The following is a 16,065-nucleotide window of genomic DNA, read 5'->3' as shown; positions in this document are numbered from 1 at the left end:
TGGGAATGTGACTTGAGATAGCCATGCAATTTATCATAATATCAATTAAAAAAACTTCATTTCCCACGATGCTTTGGAACGTGTCCTGCAAGCCACTTCCTGGATCACATGGTCACGTGACCTGCAACTATGGCTTCCCTATCGTATTGATGGAGGTGTTTCATCGCTAACATGACAACATAGTTGTAACGATCTGGATTTATATGCTCATTGGACACATTATAGTGATACGATGCAGAAAATCAAGTCTCTCATGGCCCGGCAGGTAAGTGAAGTGAATCTACGTAAATTGACCTGCTTGGCATTTGTCGCAGGCACAGCTGGAGGACTTGCTAACACGATGGCTAAGTTGCTACTTTGACAGGTGAATTGAGTAGCCAATCATAGTGCACATTTAGCAGGAGTAGGAGCACTTTTAAGTAATTAAAACAAATCTTAGATGTACGGAAAAATCTTAATTTACGGAAGTTGCTGTACGTTCGTATTAACTGATTCATAATAGGCTATAACAGTACATTGCCAAAAGCACACGAGACAAATTCCTTGTTTTTGACATACTTGGGAAGCAAAGATGATTCTGATTAATTGTGTTATTTACTGCACCTAGAATACAGCAGAACAATTGGTCACTGGCGTTTTTGTTGTGGAATTTGTTGTTGATGAGAAGCGAACCCGACCAGAGACTTAATAAAATTACATTTCATGTTGAATTTTCTTTTTGGGCCAGCGGCCAGGCAATAAGGCCTTAACATTTCCACAAAATATTCTGATTTATTTGATCTCAATTGCACAATTGATTTTTTTGTTGTCGCTGTTTTCCCCTTCTGGGATTAGCTGTATTTCTGCTGATACCAAACAAGCCTTAAGACAGTTTTTTTTTTTCTCGAGTAAGTTTCCCCCCCCAGCTTTTAAGTACCACAGAAATAATAGAAATACATATCACTAACAGATGCAGTGGTACTTTGAGATACGAGTGTCCCGATTTATTTATAGTTTTTCGAGCTGTCGTTTGCTGGTTTTCAAAACAAAATGTTTTTGCTTCAACTTGCGAGCAAAAAATTAAGATACAAGCGCTGTGTGGTCGCAGTGTACTCAAATCACCTCACTTCACGACAACCAGCAGTTTGGAAACTAGTGACAAAAAGAGGCTTCAAGCTTTTTAATGCCACTCCCAGTTGAAGTCTACTGTCAAACTAAACATAAAACAAAGAGAATTACATGTATATTTAAAACAACCACATAACTTTGCCTTAAAGTCTGCTCGCTTAATGCGAAATGCCATAGCTATGTGGTGGTGTTATAATGCTTTAAGCAGAGGCTATTTGAACACAAACTGTGCCGCAACTTATGTAGAAGGACAATATAACAAACAAAATTTAAGCTTACTGAGTCCTTCACAGCTGCAATGAAACTGTTGAATTCTTTACATTTAATTATGTTATTGCTATACCTGTATGTTTCTAGACTCATTACCAAATGTTTTGTTCTTTTTTGGCGTTTCCATTCATTTCAGTGGGGAAAGATGATTTGAGATATAAGTGTTTTGACCCACTAATCTGATAACACAGGTCTACTTTCTTGTTATCCGCAAAACAATGTGAAAATATTCTGCTTGTGTTATCTGTTTCTTAGCGGAATTAAACTCACTCATCACATTTAAAAAAAATAGTCCGTCAGAGGGTTTGGAAAAGTCGCTAGGTTGTCATCAACTCTGACTGTGCTTTTGTCAACTTGCTCCTCTGTTCGCAGCCATGTTATTAGTGAAAATAGAACAGGTCAACGAGGACGCGATTGGAACTACAGACACTGCCCCAAAAAATTATGTTGAGCATAAACAAAAATGTATTTAGAAAATCTAATTCAATTGCCCGGCCGTATTTTCATCTGATATTGTTGTTATTTTTTGACAGGGTGTAAAAAGCCCTCAGGGGAGCATGACAGACCTCAGTCCTGTGGAGAACCTGAGGATCCCAAGTAAGGTAAATGTAATGTCTTCTTGAGCTCAGTATTAGTATATGGATATCTTATAGTGGGGCTGTCCAATATTTATATATTTTAAGTCGATAGCAAAACTGAGATTGTTGAACATTTGTGTGGTTTTGTAATAAAAGCACACCTTTTTGACAATATCATACTGAATGCAATGAAGGAGTTTTGAAATAACCCAAACCTATGGTGCGTATATGTCAGTACCTTGCTACCAGTGCGGTTCATTTCATTTCACTCCCAAGAGGTTTCCTGTCACATAAAAGAGACTGAAGGTGCAGATTTATTTTACTTAAAAACTCCTTCACATTTATCCCAGAACCCAGAGTGTGAAATAAGTTCTGCTCTAGTAGATCTCTTTTTTTCTTTCTTTCAGCGGTATGGGAACACAATCAGCCATGCTTAATGGCATGAGGCGACTCAGCAGTTTGCTGCCCTGTAACATGGCCGTTGCGCAATATAAATAGGTGCATCCCCTATGTAAAGTCAGCTCCTTATCCATCTCTCAGCGAGCACAGGAACTTTTTTCCCGCAAATTATGATGATGATTGGTGAATTCCATTTATAAAAAAATAATAATAATAACAAAATAAATCTATTGATGGGTCAAACATCTGTTCTGAATTTTGCCGTTCAGCTACTTGTTCGAGAACAGCAAGTTGTGCTAAAAGTACTGAGTCGTTGGACATGTGCATTAAAACGGTCAGAGAAGGTCAAATTAAGTTCACCTGCAATACTTATAGTGCATTTTAGGAAATTAAGAAATTTGGTCAAATTTCACTGCAGGTTTAGCTCCTGGTGAAGATTTTCTTATTGTTCTTTTCTGTCTCCTTGCCTTCATGTGAACCCTGGGTGATGTCATCACACTTTGCACGCGTGGGCCACAAAGGGCTCCCCTCCTCTCATCTCTACTCCTGCAAACAAACATACTGTACATCCTGCCCGAAAACAGATGCGGCAACCCCCACTGTCTATTACGACCTGATACAATCTTCCCCCCACAATGGGATGTTCATTGATCAATAAAACCCGGCCATGACTATCCCTGAGCCGTATAATTGGACGATAGATAAATGCGTAACTAACTACAGCACATGGATTATATTTAGCATTAGCAAAACCAAATGAAAACAAAAAAGACACTCTGTCAGTACTTAGTATTATCTAGATGCCAGATGGTAGATGCTAGATGGTATGGATCAGTTTGTTCTGTAGATGTAATTGGAGGTTAATCGTAAACAGATATCTGCTCACTAAATCTATGCCTTTCTGATTGCGCAAGGGTTTGTCTACAGCATGTACCAACAGTACCAGCAGTAATTAAATGCCCTTCTTTTATTGTGGAACACCGATGAGCATTCCCGATGGACAGGGGAGCTATTTCTGCTCGAGGTCATCTGGGATTGAGACACCTGCCTTGTCATGTATGGTTAACCAAAACACAAGGCTGTTGAAGTGCATTACAGTTTTTGACTTTATTTGTCCTAAGCAGGCCTATAGCTTTAAATGCCCTGTACCTCAGTCTATCATGATTACTCATCAATATGATATGATTACAAAACTATCACTAAAGAGAAAAAATGTATAAGAGAATAAAGTGTTAGAATGACATGATTTTCTTAAAACAACACACCTTAAGAACAACTGCAACTGAAACTACAAACTGTACATGAATACAAATCAAACATAAGACAATTTAATGTAACATAATTTAGAAAACAGTATAACAATATCCAACTTAAAAAATAAGTAAAATGTGTAAAAATAAATAAGATGCCAAAACAAGGGCAGAGTTTCAAGCTGTGTTAAAAGCTAAGGAATATTCAGTAAATGGGTTTTGTGGTGTGTTTTAAAAAAATAAACAAGAATAATGTCATAATATTACTAGAAAGGTGTCTTATTATAAAACCCAAGTCATATTGTGGGGGAAAAGGTGGTTATAATAAGAAAATGAAGTCATAATATTACAATAGTATAATATTAATATTTCAGGTTGTAATTTTGCTAGAGACAATAGTCTCAATTTTATGAGTGAAGTTTTAATATTACATGTATAAAGTTGTAATGTAATATAAAATCAAAGAAAAACTTTTTTCACATCGACATTATCAGTATGAACAATCAAATGTGATTGTGCAAATCACTTTATTCTTCTAATTCTTCTTCTTCTTTTTTTAACCCCAAAATGTCATTCTCGTCACACGACAACTTTTTTTTCATGTAATATTAAACCCTATCCTTTTAACATTATGGCTAAATCTTTCGAACATTATGCCTTTTTTTCCTCGTGATCTGACAACTTTATTACTCTTTTGTACTGAAACACATGCGGCTGTGGGGAAATTGACAACAGAGGATGCTCATTGTGCTTGACACAATGAGCATATGTTTGCACACTGGCTTTTATTTTTCATTACTCTCACTGCTTGACACCATTTATGCTTCATGAGTCGAAAGCAACATCTGGCTCACTGATCGTTGATGAATGACGCTGGGAAGGTTCACAATTATTTGTCATAGTGTTAATTGAAATCATATGTATCAAAAGTACTAGTAGTATCGGTACTCTATTGTATCGGTGAGTGCTGCAAAGTGAATACTCGTACTGGTATCGGTCTGAAAAAAAGTGGTACAGAGAACATCCCCACTCGAAAGCAAAGAAAATGTCAGGAAAAGCCAACAAGGACAACTTAACTTTATTTGGGGTTATTCAGAGGAACTTTAAATGGTTGTAGGTGTGTGCTGACTCCCATTTAACATGAGTTTGAATGCGACTGGTTAATTCTGAACACAGTTATAAGAGAGCGTGCACAGTTACAGCATTTTATTTATTTTTACTTCCCCCTCTATTGAGTTGTACAGGTTACAAGTCACTTTAGTGGTGGAAAAGGTTTAGAAATAATTTATCTTGGTCGAATTTTTATATCACAGAAACCTGCCACTTGAACAGACTACGGGTGTGTAGAGTTTTTATATCCACTGTGCACTCACCGGCCACATACTGCACAATCTAATGAGATCATATCAATGCGTATATTAATGATGCTGCCTTTTAGAAAGAAATTAATATCCAGTTTTGATTGACACTTGGATAGTATTAATTCACAAACGTGTGGATTTCAGTGTACAAACTGAAAGGTGTTTCTTATATTTTGCCTGTGCACTTTCCCTTTTAAAAGCATCAATACCATAGAGCTGGCAATGGTTTTCATCAACAATTTTATTCCCTTTTGCAAAGCATCATTCAACATGACTTTTTTTTCTTCTTCCTTCTGCAGGATATGGAATATTCTTTATGAATTCAGTCATACAGAAATAGATATGGGAAGTATAAATTGTCATAGGTACATAGGATGAATGAAATTTAAAGAGCCCAATTGCCATGCAGCAATTTTGATTGTCGTTATTTGCTTATGATTTTTTGGGAAATCTTTAATGTTTGCGCGATGCATACACGAAAGCTGCGTTTACCCTCTTTCATCAGCAGGGGTCCCCCTTGCTCTACTCATACTCGACTGCATTTACTCTAGAGAAGTTCAAATTACAGTAATTATCGTGTTTACTAAATATGATTTGGACAGGGCAGAAGCTCTTGAATAATTATAGATTAGTGAGGCAGCACAGTGGAAGGTGGTTAGTGCAGGTGCTGTAAGTTTTGAATCTCGGCTCCTGTGTGCAGTTTGCATGTTCTCCCTGTGGTTGCTTGGGCTTTCTCCGAGTACTCAGGCTTCATCCCATAATCTGCAAACATGCATGGTACGTTAATTGAAGACTCTGTCCATAGAGTTGTTGTGAACGTGAGTGTGAATGATTGTGTGCCCATGCAGCCCATGGGCTAGCGACCAGTTGAGAGTCTACTCTCACCTCTTGCCCAAAAGCAGCTGAGCTAGGCCCCAGCTCACCTGCGACCCTAATAAGGGAAATCTTTCTAGAAAATTGATGGCTGGAGCCTGACTTTGCATATTGTTCATGCTTGTTCTGACAGTCGAGCAATACTCTGATACGCACTGGTGTCAGGCTGGTAATCACACCCTGCAAAGTGAGTGTGTGCCTTCATTTTGTTAAAGGTTGGCCTCCCAAAATAACCTGCATTTATGCCTCTAAAGTCTTCCATCTGAGAAATAACAAGCCCCCTCAGTTTGCTAACCTAACCTTCATCTCTGTCTCATAGGATTTTCCATTAAGCTCCCATTGTTTAGGAACTCTTTTGTTTTATCAATCCTCCTGGTTGTCAAGGTCCAATTTATCCTGTTTCTGATTGTCAACATTCAGCGAGCACACGATACTTTGATATTCCCTTTGATTCTTTGATAGTGTCTGTTGAGTGTCCTGCAATTTGAATGCAAATAGATTTGTAATTCCCCCCACCCTCCATAATAGCAATGTGACTATCATTGATTTGCACAGAGGATGTCATGCCTGGTTCCAAGTGGAATCTGATCAAAGCATTGTCACACGTGTCCCACAGCATTGGAAAGGTTTAGCCTCAAAATATCCTTCCACTGAGTCATTCAGTTTGAGATTTTGTGGAAGTTTTGCGCATTATGGCAAGTACGAGGATGGCGGACGACAGTGGGGGAGGGGACAGAAGAGACTCATCCTTTCTTTTTTGTTTTGCTCATCCATCTGTTTTATAGTCCCGCTACTCGAACTTTCACCAGCAATGAGTCATCCAGCCCCCTCCCCTCTTCCTCTCCTCCTGCCGCCCCCTCTCACTTTCTCTTTCATTTGAGCTGATTTCCCACCCACCTTTCTTATGGTGGACCGTGATCTCCTGTGCCTTCACCCCTCATTTCTAATCTCACCCACTCACCCACACATTCCCCTTGGGGCTCCTGCTCACTTCTTCACCTGAGTCAAACTGCACACATGCATCACATGCACTTCATTCACACCCTTCCAATCACATTTGCTGAAGGTTTTTCTGCATATACGATACGTTGGCTTTCTTACTCAGCAGTATTGTCTTGTATACAGGAGATGTCAGTGGGAAACGCACCCACAGACTTGGATGCAGTCACATGAGTGGCACATTTGGCTGCCTCTCAGCACGCTCCAGACTGGTAGCAGCGGGAAAATACTTGGTGCTTGGTGGGTGTGTAACACGGTTCTCTTGATCAGCCTCATTTTATGAGCTCTATAACATATGAGATCAACTGTGGAAGAGGCTGCTATTCTATACTGTTTAATAGGGCATGAATGAATTGAGGGAGTGACTATGGATTTGTATGGATATGTATTCCTCGACGCCACAACCAACCTTCTCAAGTCTATTTTTAGTTGCAATAAATTTGAATGTGCTGATGCCTCATTGTATTGATTTTACACATAAAAGAAGTCACAGTCAGCATTACCTTTCGGTATATGAGATGTTTTATTTCAATGTGCGCACTCAAATACAGTATGTATGTATATGAAGCTTTATGAATTCAGATGTGGCTGTTTTTTGTTTGTGCTTCGCTACTTCATTCATCTCATCAGCTTCACCTTTAGCAAGCTGACATTTTTGTTTTATGGATTGCCTAGGGCACAGTTGTCCAGAGAGTTAAGAGGATGAATCCAAATTATTTAAAAAAATAACTTGACCTCTCCTCGAGTGCGAAGTCGGATTTTGTGCATGTTTTAAAATAGAATATTCATCAAGCCTCACTTATTGTCTAAATTGAATGATTCTAACTGGTATGGAGCTACATTGTGGGGTTTGGTCACATATTTTTCTGTAGGTTGAGTTTTTGAGATCCCAAACTGTTCTTTTACAAATACCTTAATAAGTAGAGGACAGTCATCAACCAAGACTGACTCATCCGAAAAATAATATTGTACGTCTGACTCAGAAATTATGATGTTCCAGAGGATAACTCTTCTACTCCAGTCCTGTTGGCCTGAGGAATTCACTTTTCAAACCGCGCATTATCGCAACCTTTTTTTAACCAGAGTTTATCTGGATTCACTGGATTCTAGTGTCTCCCTGCTACACTTGATCCAAATGCAAGTGGACCGTAACAGCAATAAGTGGAAATAAATTGCACAGTCTCCACTTATCAGTACCAAAGTGCAACACATTCTTCCTTTGGCCCCTGCACTATCCCTACGCAAAGAGCCATATAGTGCATATGGAGTGATTTTTATGAAAACTGCAAACTCAAGCATTTCATCGCACTTTGTTATTGACCTGCAACCATGTGCATGCTCATTAATGCTGTCAGAGGATATGGGTTCAAATCTGAAAGATTTTGCAGAAATAAGCCTAGGCGGATGCACAGCATGTTAATCAATAACACACTCGCAGTTCTCACAGATGCTCTGAAGGGAGGGAATCTCCTTTGGTATTTTATCAGTCCTCCCTTTGTTCCTCCCAACCGCTACCGATATCCCCCATGAGAGAGGTGCAATGACATAACATGTAATTTTCTCCCAAACCACACTACTTTTCCCTCTCATTTTCTTCTCCCTGCTCCTTGTTATCCATCTAATTTTTATTCAACCCCTTTCTCACTTTGTCCTTAAGCCCTGCCTGTATGTTGAGACTCTCTTGTTCCGCCAGTGTTTTTTTTAATACCGCTTTCCCTCTATTTCTTTGATAATTATTTTTGTTCATTATTTTAAAACTTTTTTAAATGATGGAATTGGTTTCCCTGTATAGGAACTTTCTGAATGGGGGAAAAAAAATGTCTCTTGAATTTCAGGAGGAGTTGCGGGAGCTCAGGGAACAGCCCATTGACCCTCAGGCCGAGCAGGAGATCATCGACAGTATCGAGGAGGTCTACTTCTCTACCGACTCTTTTGACATGGTGCACCACGAACTGGAGGTTGTGTAAAAATAGTCTCTGTTTTTAAGTGCTTGACTAACTGAATGAATGACAACTCACTCTCCTGTAAAATTGATGACAAGACTGGCTCACAGATCCACTTTCCCTCGATACGACAGTAATTCCATCAAGGCCACCCCGTGCGATAGCAATACAGTATTTGCAAGCCTTCTGAACTGGGGATGGTTTCCTACGCCTCCTGGTTTCTCACCTGAGCAGCTGCCACTTCCTCTTCTCGTTCCATTGACATCCAGACTGATGGATTGTATCCACTGAACAGAAGGAGGGTGTGAAATCTCATTAGATTTATCTTGGTCTCACCACACTACCTGAAATGAGACTCTCAATCAAGGGGAAAGTAATTACCTATCATCCTCCGGAGCATGGAATTGTAATATCTTCTTTACCCAGCTGAGTTTGTTTGCTGTTTACCAAATAATGTCCTCTGCCTTCTTGTCTCATCCTACATATTGATCTTATAAAGTGTATAAATTATTTACGTTTCATTGAATACAAGAGCAACTCGGATAAGTGAGACCATCTTAAACTCATTTGAATGCTTCATGGGATGTACTTTAAGGTACTTAGCAGTAAATACCGCCTATGCTCCTGAGCGCCAAGATGTCTTGCCTCACCCTAGTTAGAACTTTACAGGATACATAGGGATGTGCGTTCCTGCAAAACTCTGATGATGCATTTGTCAGTGGCTGCATTAGAAGTAAACTTTGTTGCCGTTGTTTGTTTGTGTTTGTTTAGAAACTCCCAACCGAGTTGAACCTGCTGGATTTGGAAGAGTACCGAGACAGACTGAAGAGACAACAGGCTGCTGTAAGTCAGACACACATACACTAGCACATGTACACTAGCACAAGAATTGAGCAGTGGAGGAGGTTCGAGTGTGCAGAGAAAAAAGGCAAAGTACAGCATTTGACAATATTTCCTATAGAATTAATTGCAAATGGAAATGTATTCAGGCTCAAATAGTTGCCTTCACCTTTATTAACTGCTCAGGCAATATTTTAGGCTTTGTGCGACTTTCTGATGAAACCTGGGTTGAATTCTGAAATGTACAGCGACAGTGGTGCGACTTTAGAAAATTCACTGACTGTATTATGTTGCCAGTTGAGCATGAGATGCGACAACTACCCGCTACATGTCTGCAGTGTTGTATTGTGAATGTGTTACAATGGATTTGCGTATGTGTGCAAAGCAGGAAAATAATCTGCTTCGAATTTAATGCACTGCTTAAGTTTTTGTTGGAGTCCTTCTGAGGTCAGTCAGGTAGGAAAAAAGTAAGAGAAACATACTTATATCTGTTCAGATGGTCCTTTCCTCTCATGCATTTATACCATCTCAGCCTTATTTTTCATACCACACAATTTCCAATGCCATCAAGCCTCTTTTTTGAACATCGCTCCTTTTACCCCGTGGCGATGACACGTGTGTTGCCAAGCAGCCGATAAATTGAGAGAACCCCAGACTTTATGTGGCCTGTGGCATGGTGAGAGGTATGTGTTTGTAAAGACTCGGAGTGCATCCTGTAGCTTTCCCCCTAATATGTCACACTTAGCTTCTAGGCACCTCATGGGAATGGCCGTGGCAACTGTTCCAGTGACCAGTCACGCCAAAACACTGCAGCTGTATTGTTCAGTAGCACCTCTAACAGTTAGCCAGCTCAATAAACAGATAGAAAGTTAATCTACGGGTTGTGTTCAACCTTAAGTCAAGAAATGGCTTTTGAGTAATCTTTTACTGTAGTTTTCATCCTACCCTGAACAGATGGGCTTTGATATGCATGCAGATTATTTCCATCCCCAATATGAGAGTGCGTGTGCGACATGCTAATAATGCACAACCCTGAAGAGTTGATGAATGCGTTTATCAGTGAACAAGTCATTGAATGACTACTTTAGAGCGGCCAGATAAGGAATATAGTTTTTGTGTGGTGATGTCATGAATGTGAACAATATGTGATATGATTCATATTACCACCGCTGATATCCTAATGCCAAGAATGAAAAGACCATCTCGACTGTTGGGTGGTTTATGTGTACATAACCTGACTCTGCGCTCAGACACATCATTACTTCAGAGACGTGTAGTTGGTGTGTGAAATTAAGCTTATCCCTGTGCAGAAGCAATGATTGTGCTTTAATGCGCTCAGCACGGGGTTGTCCTGTGACTGGCTTTCCTCTCGTCAGAACTGGGATGCAATTATTTCAGCTTGGTAATGAGATGACAGATGCATAACCTTTATTTGCTCCTTTACCTGAATCCTATTTGCCTTGGTCGAATGGACATTTTGTGTCATTTTCGGAGAGAACATCTGTCTTGTCTCTCTGCCACTGCATCTGAGCTTAATTGGCATCTTTGACTCGCTCCCGGCAGAGTTTCATCTCCTAGCTAATTGCCTTTGCGCACTGTGAGACCTCAGATACTGCCCAAACTGGCGTAATCGTAAGATGCACTTTGACTTGCCCCACAGAAGTGGGAGCTGAGCTATTACCAGAGGAGGCCATGTTAATAACATGGTGGAAAAGCTGATGTTCTCATCATGTTGCTGAAACGTTAGTGAGACTTTTGGTATCTTTGCCTGAACCCCATTTGGTTTCTAAAATTCTCCTAGGGAAGGGACTAAAAATGTAGTATGTGCGTGCATGTATGCTTGTGTGTGTGGTGCTGTGAGGGGCAGCGAAGTGCCTGAACACCAAATGTACGATTTAAGGGAGCATATAACTCATTATATAAAAACTGTGAACCACTGAATCAGTAAATCACTGCTTCAAAATGGATGCAGCTTATGCACTCACTGGCCACAACTGAGTACACTTTTAAATTGAAATGAGATGCAATACAGGAGCTGTACAGAAATGTCATTCTGTTAACATACATTTATGGAAAAAATTATTAGACCACACTTGTTTCTTCAATTTCTTTCTCATTTTAATGCCTGTTACCACTTAAGGTATATTATTTGAAGAATACAATCAACCACACAAAAATACAGCTGATTCCATAATACTTTGGCCTATTTAACGTGCTTGAGCTTAATTGTATTCCCAGTGATTTTGGTTACTATCAAGGAGCTATATCAGCTCTTAAATTAAACTCCTCTAAGCTATTTTTGTTGTTATCTTTGTATTTGTCCAAACAAATGTATACAATTACAAATGAAGAAGAAACTGACGAAACAAGGGTGGTGTAATAATTTTTTCCATGACTGTATATTTGAATGAATAATACAACAATACATTGTGTCACAGGCAGAATGTTTTATACATCTCTTCCTATTGTCCAGATTGTTTTGACCAATGAGTGTTTTGCGTTACAAGTGACGTCCGTTCTCTAGCTGTGCTTCAAACCTTCTAATCAACACGACTGAACCTCAAGTGATTTTTTTTTTAGCTGCTTGATACTTTCTACTGCCCTAATTAGTGCCTGCTAATTTAGCTGTAATTGACCATACAGCTTAGTAAGGACTTGCAAATGTACTACTTTTCTGGCAAATCAATGACAAGTCAAACATGTACCAGGTGCGTTAGAAAGTTTCCAGGACTGGTGTAAAACCCAAACTTTTGCTCTTCAATGGAAGCAAGACAATCTAAAAGCACGTCTACAAAGGGATCCTGCAGTGTTTGCTTTGTTCAGTCCACGTGAAAAGATGGAAGTTGGCAGGACAATTTGTATCAAGTTACCAGTACCAAGATCCAAAATAGCGGCCGCTAAATTGCGCGTTCGTTCTAACACATTAAGTGTGCTTGGCGGTGGGCGTGTTGTGGGTGATTTACTAAGATTGTGATTTTCTTTTTAAACAAATATCCCTAATAGTGAGCACCTGATTGCATGTTTAATCACTCTAACAGATTGCGCGTGCTGTTGGGAACAGGTGTAAAAGTGGTGGTGACCAATGTATTTAAAAGAAGGTTTTGTGCTTTGGGGAGCTCTGATGGTTTTCAACATGGGAAATTTGGCAGAGCACTACAAGTGCAAAATGAAGTTTGAAGTAATGTAATGAGGCAAGCAAGTTACAGAAAATATATGAATCGCTTTTTGGGGAAGCCAACAATGGCATAAAAGCAATGTTTTTTTTTATTTTTTATTTTTTATTGAACACGCCCTGAGTGCGTGGTGATTGGCTGTAGAAATATGTGCCCATGCTGCGTAACATTGCATTTGAAACTTGGGCTAGCACACCTGGAAAATGGCTCTGGGAGAATCCAGCACCAATTTTCATGACCCAGATGCACGCAAATGCAAATTTGGAAGGTGTTTTGTCATAGGGGATATGTTATGACTCCTTCTTGTGTCTGTCTCCAAGTCAACCCTTATACTGTACCATTCAGAACCTGCTTGCTTGTTTGCGCCTGCCTTTCAGACACACTATTTAAGGAGAAAAAATCGGCCAGCACAATTAATTTTAGGTTTGCTAAATCACCTTGTACGTGCTAAATTAATCAATTTGCGTGTACGCTTCCTGTAATGCACACAATTAAATGCGTGGCAATTTAGCGCATTTGGCTGATGCAGTCCTGGGTATACCTGCACTTTCCATATGTTTGCCTGTGCAATCAGGTTTTTGCCCGTTTTTGTATGTGCAAACCTAGTAAATAAGGCCCTCAGTGTTTTGTGGGAAAGTCAATTGTATTACCCATAGTGTCCATGTTGACCTTTTTTTGGAGGGGATTGCTTAGACCATTAAAATTTTGGATTGCACATTATTCTGTCTCCTCCATTTCCTTGTCCAGTCCCTCAGTTTGTCTGTCTATTTGTTCTCCCCAACCATTGTGTTCATACACAAAATGAATCCCATGTGTACAGTCATACAAATGCACAAGTAACAACCCGCCAATATATGGACTGAGTAACAAATGATTAGATCCATAATCCTCAAGCTGTTGAGCACAAGAAATGAGACTTAGTGAAGGGTCATTTGGATGTGTGGATTTTCAAAAGATTTTACAGTAAGAGGAATACTCTAACTTAGCACAGCACATCATGTTTTAATGATGTGGCTAGTATGACCTAGTGGGAGTTGTGTCACTTCTATGCTCCCCACATAATATTATGAGTCTGCGCCTTCACAATTAACATTTCCCCCCCTTCTCCTAGCTAGTGATGAGCAAGCTTCAGTTGTGGGTGTGGGCTTTTCACACTGATAGAATGACCATCTTTAATATCACTTCATGCCAAAGGCAAGGCAAAAGCATTCTTAAATTAATTCCAGTGTCACTCATTTGCATGAGTCAAATTCATAGATACTATTCAGATTGAAATGTTAAAAGAATTTCTTATTCCAGCTGCACTCTTGATTTTGAGATAAGACCCAAGCTGTTTTTGTTGGGAAAGGTTTCTCTGTTTTAACACAGCGTTTCTCTCTCTGTATAGGTCTCTAAAAAAGTTGCTGATCTCATTCTGGAGAAACAGCCTGCTTACGTCAAGGTAAAATAAAACATGAACAGCTTCTTTTTGATGGTCCCTAACTGTTTCATGTCTAAAAGTCACTAAAAATCATTCTTCATCATTCCTGCATGTGTTTTTAATTTCTGAATTTGCCATTAAATTTGTCATTGTTATTCTGTGTTAGGATTTCAGTTAATGTCCTCCTGGTTGACCTTGAGCAAGTACATCAGTTGGAAAAATTGAATAGGCGTAATAAGATTGATTTTATTCCAAATATCATCCTGATTAACATTAAAACTTAATCCCAGAAAATCCCTTCTTTGCTCTTCCGATGATGTTGCAATGACCTGAAATGTGTGTAAGAGATTTCATGTTCGTGTCGAGATAATGTGGTGAAATAAGTCTATTTTGGTCATTCTTCATTTTTTCTGCTCTCAGTCTGGTCATTATGCAGCAAAAGCAATATTTTGGATGGTTTAGACTTCGAAGTCATGAGATGGGAGCAGTTATGGAATACAGCACCCACATGCAAAATGAGATTAATTACTAATCATGGTAATAGCCTCATAGAACCTAGACTTTGCTTCATCATGGGAAGGCGTGACGGTGGAGTTGAGGTCTTCGAAGTATTCTCCCCACCGACTCACAACGTCCCGAGTCGAGGTCAGCAGCGCCCCATCCCCACTATACACAGTGTTGATGGTTCACTGCTTCCCCCTCCTGAGACGCCGGATGTGGACCAGAATTTCCTCTAAGCCATCCGGAAGTCTTCCTCCGTGGCCTCACTCCTCCCATACCAGAGTTTTTGCTTCAGCGACCACCAAAGCTGCATTCCGCTTGGCCAGCCGTAACCCATCAGCTGCCTCAGGAGTCCCACAGGCCCAAAATTCCCGATAGGACTCCTTCTTCAACTTGACGGCATCCCTCACCGATGGTGTCCACCAACGGGTTCAGGGATTGCCGCCATGACAGGCACCGACCACTTTACGGCCACAGCTCCGGTCGGCTGCTTCAGCAATGGAGGCGCGGAACATGGTCCACCCGGACTCAATGTCCCCCACCTCCCCTGGAACATGAACAAAGTTCTGTCGGAGGTGAGAGTTGAAACTCCTTCTGACAGGGGATTCTGACAGACGTTCCCAGCAGACCGGCATCTTTCCCCACCATCGGAGCCAACTCACCACCCGGTGGTGATCAGTTGACAGCTGCGCCCCTCTCTTCACCCGAGTGTCCAATACATGTGGCCGCAAGTCCGATGACACGACCACAAAGTCGATCATTGATCTGCGACCTAGGGTGTCCTGGTGCCAAGTGCACGTGTGGACACCCTTATGCTTGAACATGGTGTTCGTTATGGATAATCCGTGATGAGCACAGAAGTCCAATATCAGAACACCGCTCGGGTTCTGATCGGGGGGGACGTTCCTCCCAATTACGCCCTTCCAGGTCTCACTAACATTGCCCAAAAGAGCATTGAAGTCCCCCAGCAGAACGATGGCGTCCCCAGCGGGAGTGCTCTCCAGCACCCCCTTCAAGGCCTCCAAAAAGGGTGGGTACTCTGAACTGCTGTTTGGTGCATAGGCACAAACAACAGTCAGGAACCGTCCCCCCACCCGAAGGCGTCCACCATCCATCTGCTTTTTGCAGATGATGTGGTTCTGTTGGCTTCATCAAGCCGTGATCTCCAACTCTCACTGGAGCGGTTCGCAGCCGAGTGTGAAGCGGCTGGGATGAGAATCAGCACCTCCAAATCTGAGACCATGGTCCTCAGTCAGAAAAGGGTGGTGTGCACTCTCCAGGTCAGGGATGAGATCCTGCACCAAGTGGAGGAGTTCAAGTATCTTGGGGTCTTGTTCACGAGCGAGGGAAG

The 16,065-nt window shown here is 40.7% G+C and overlaps 1 protein-coding gene across 5 annotated transcripts in view; it reads left to right on the top strand.

Moving 5' to 3' along the window:
- The first annotated feature begins 49 nt into the window (after positions 1-49).
- Positions 50-16,065, top strand: part of vps50 (VPS50 EARP/GARPII complex subunit) — an 85,040-nt gene continuing 69,024 nt past the window's right edge. The window contains exons 1-5 of one of the 5 annotated variants that reach the window (XR_009786076.1): positions 50-265; positions 1,911-1,979; positions 8,673-8,795; positions 9,552-9,623; positions 14,181-14,234. Coding sequence is in view for 4 of the 5 variants with exons in the window: in XM_061759680.1 (XP_061615664.1) it covers positions 233-265; positions 1,911-1,979; positions 8,673-8,795; positions 9,552-9,623; positions 14,181-14,234 (351 nt within the window). In the remaining variant the exon portion in view is untranslated. Of the gene's footprint in view, positions 365-1,907; positions 1,980-8,672; positions 8,796-9,551; positions 9,624-14,180; positions 14,235-16,065 lie in introns of those variants that run through there. The other 4 variants (XM_061759680.1, XM_061759682.1, XM_061759681.1 and 1 more) reach the window with 4 other exon arrangements.

This window comes from Phyllopteryx taeniolatus, chromosome 21 (genome assembly GCF_024500385.1).
Source record: "Phyllopteryx taeniolatus isolate TA_2022b chromosome 21, UOR_Ptae_1.2, whole genome shotgun sequence".
Lineage (NCBI taxonomy): Eukaryota > Metazoa > Chordata > Actinopteri > Syngnathiformes > Syngnathidae > Phyllopteryx > Phyllopteryx taeniolatus.
This window is presented reverse-complemented; position numbering and strand designations above follow the sequence as displayed.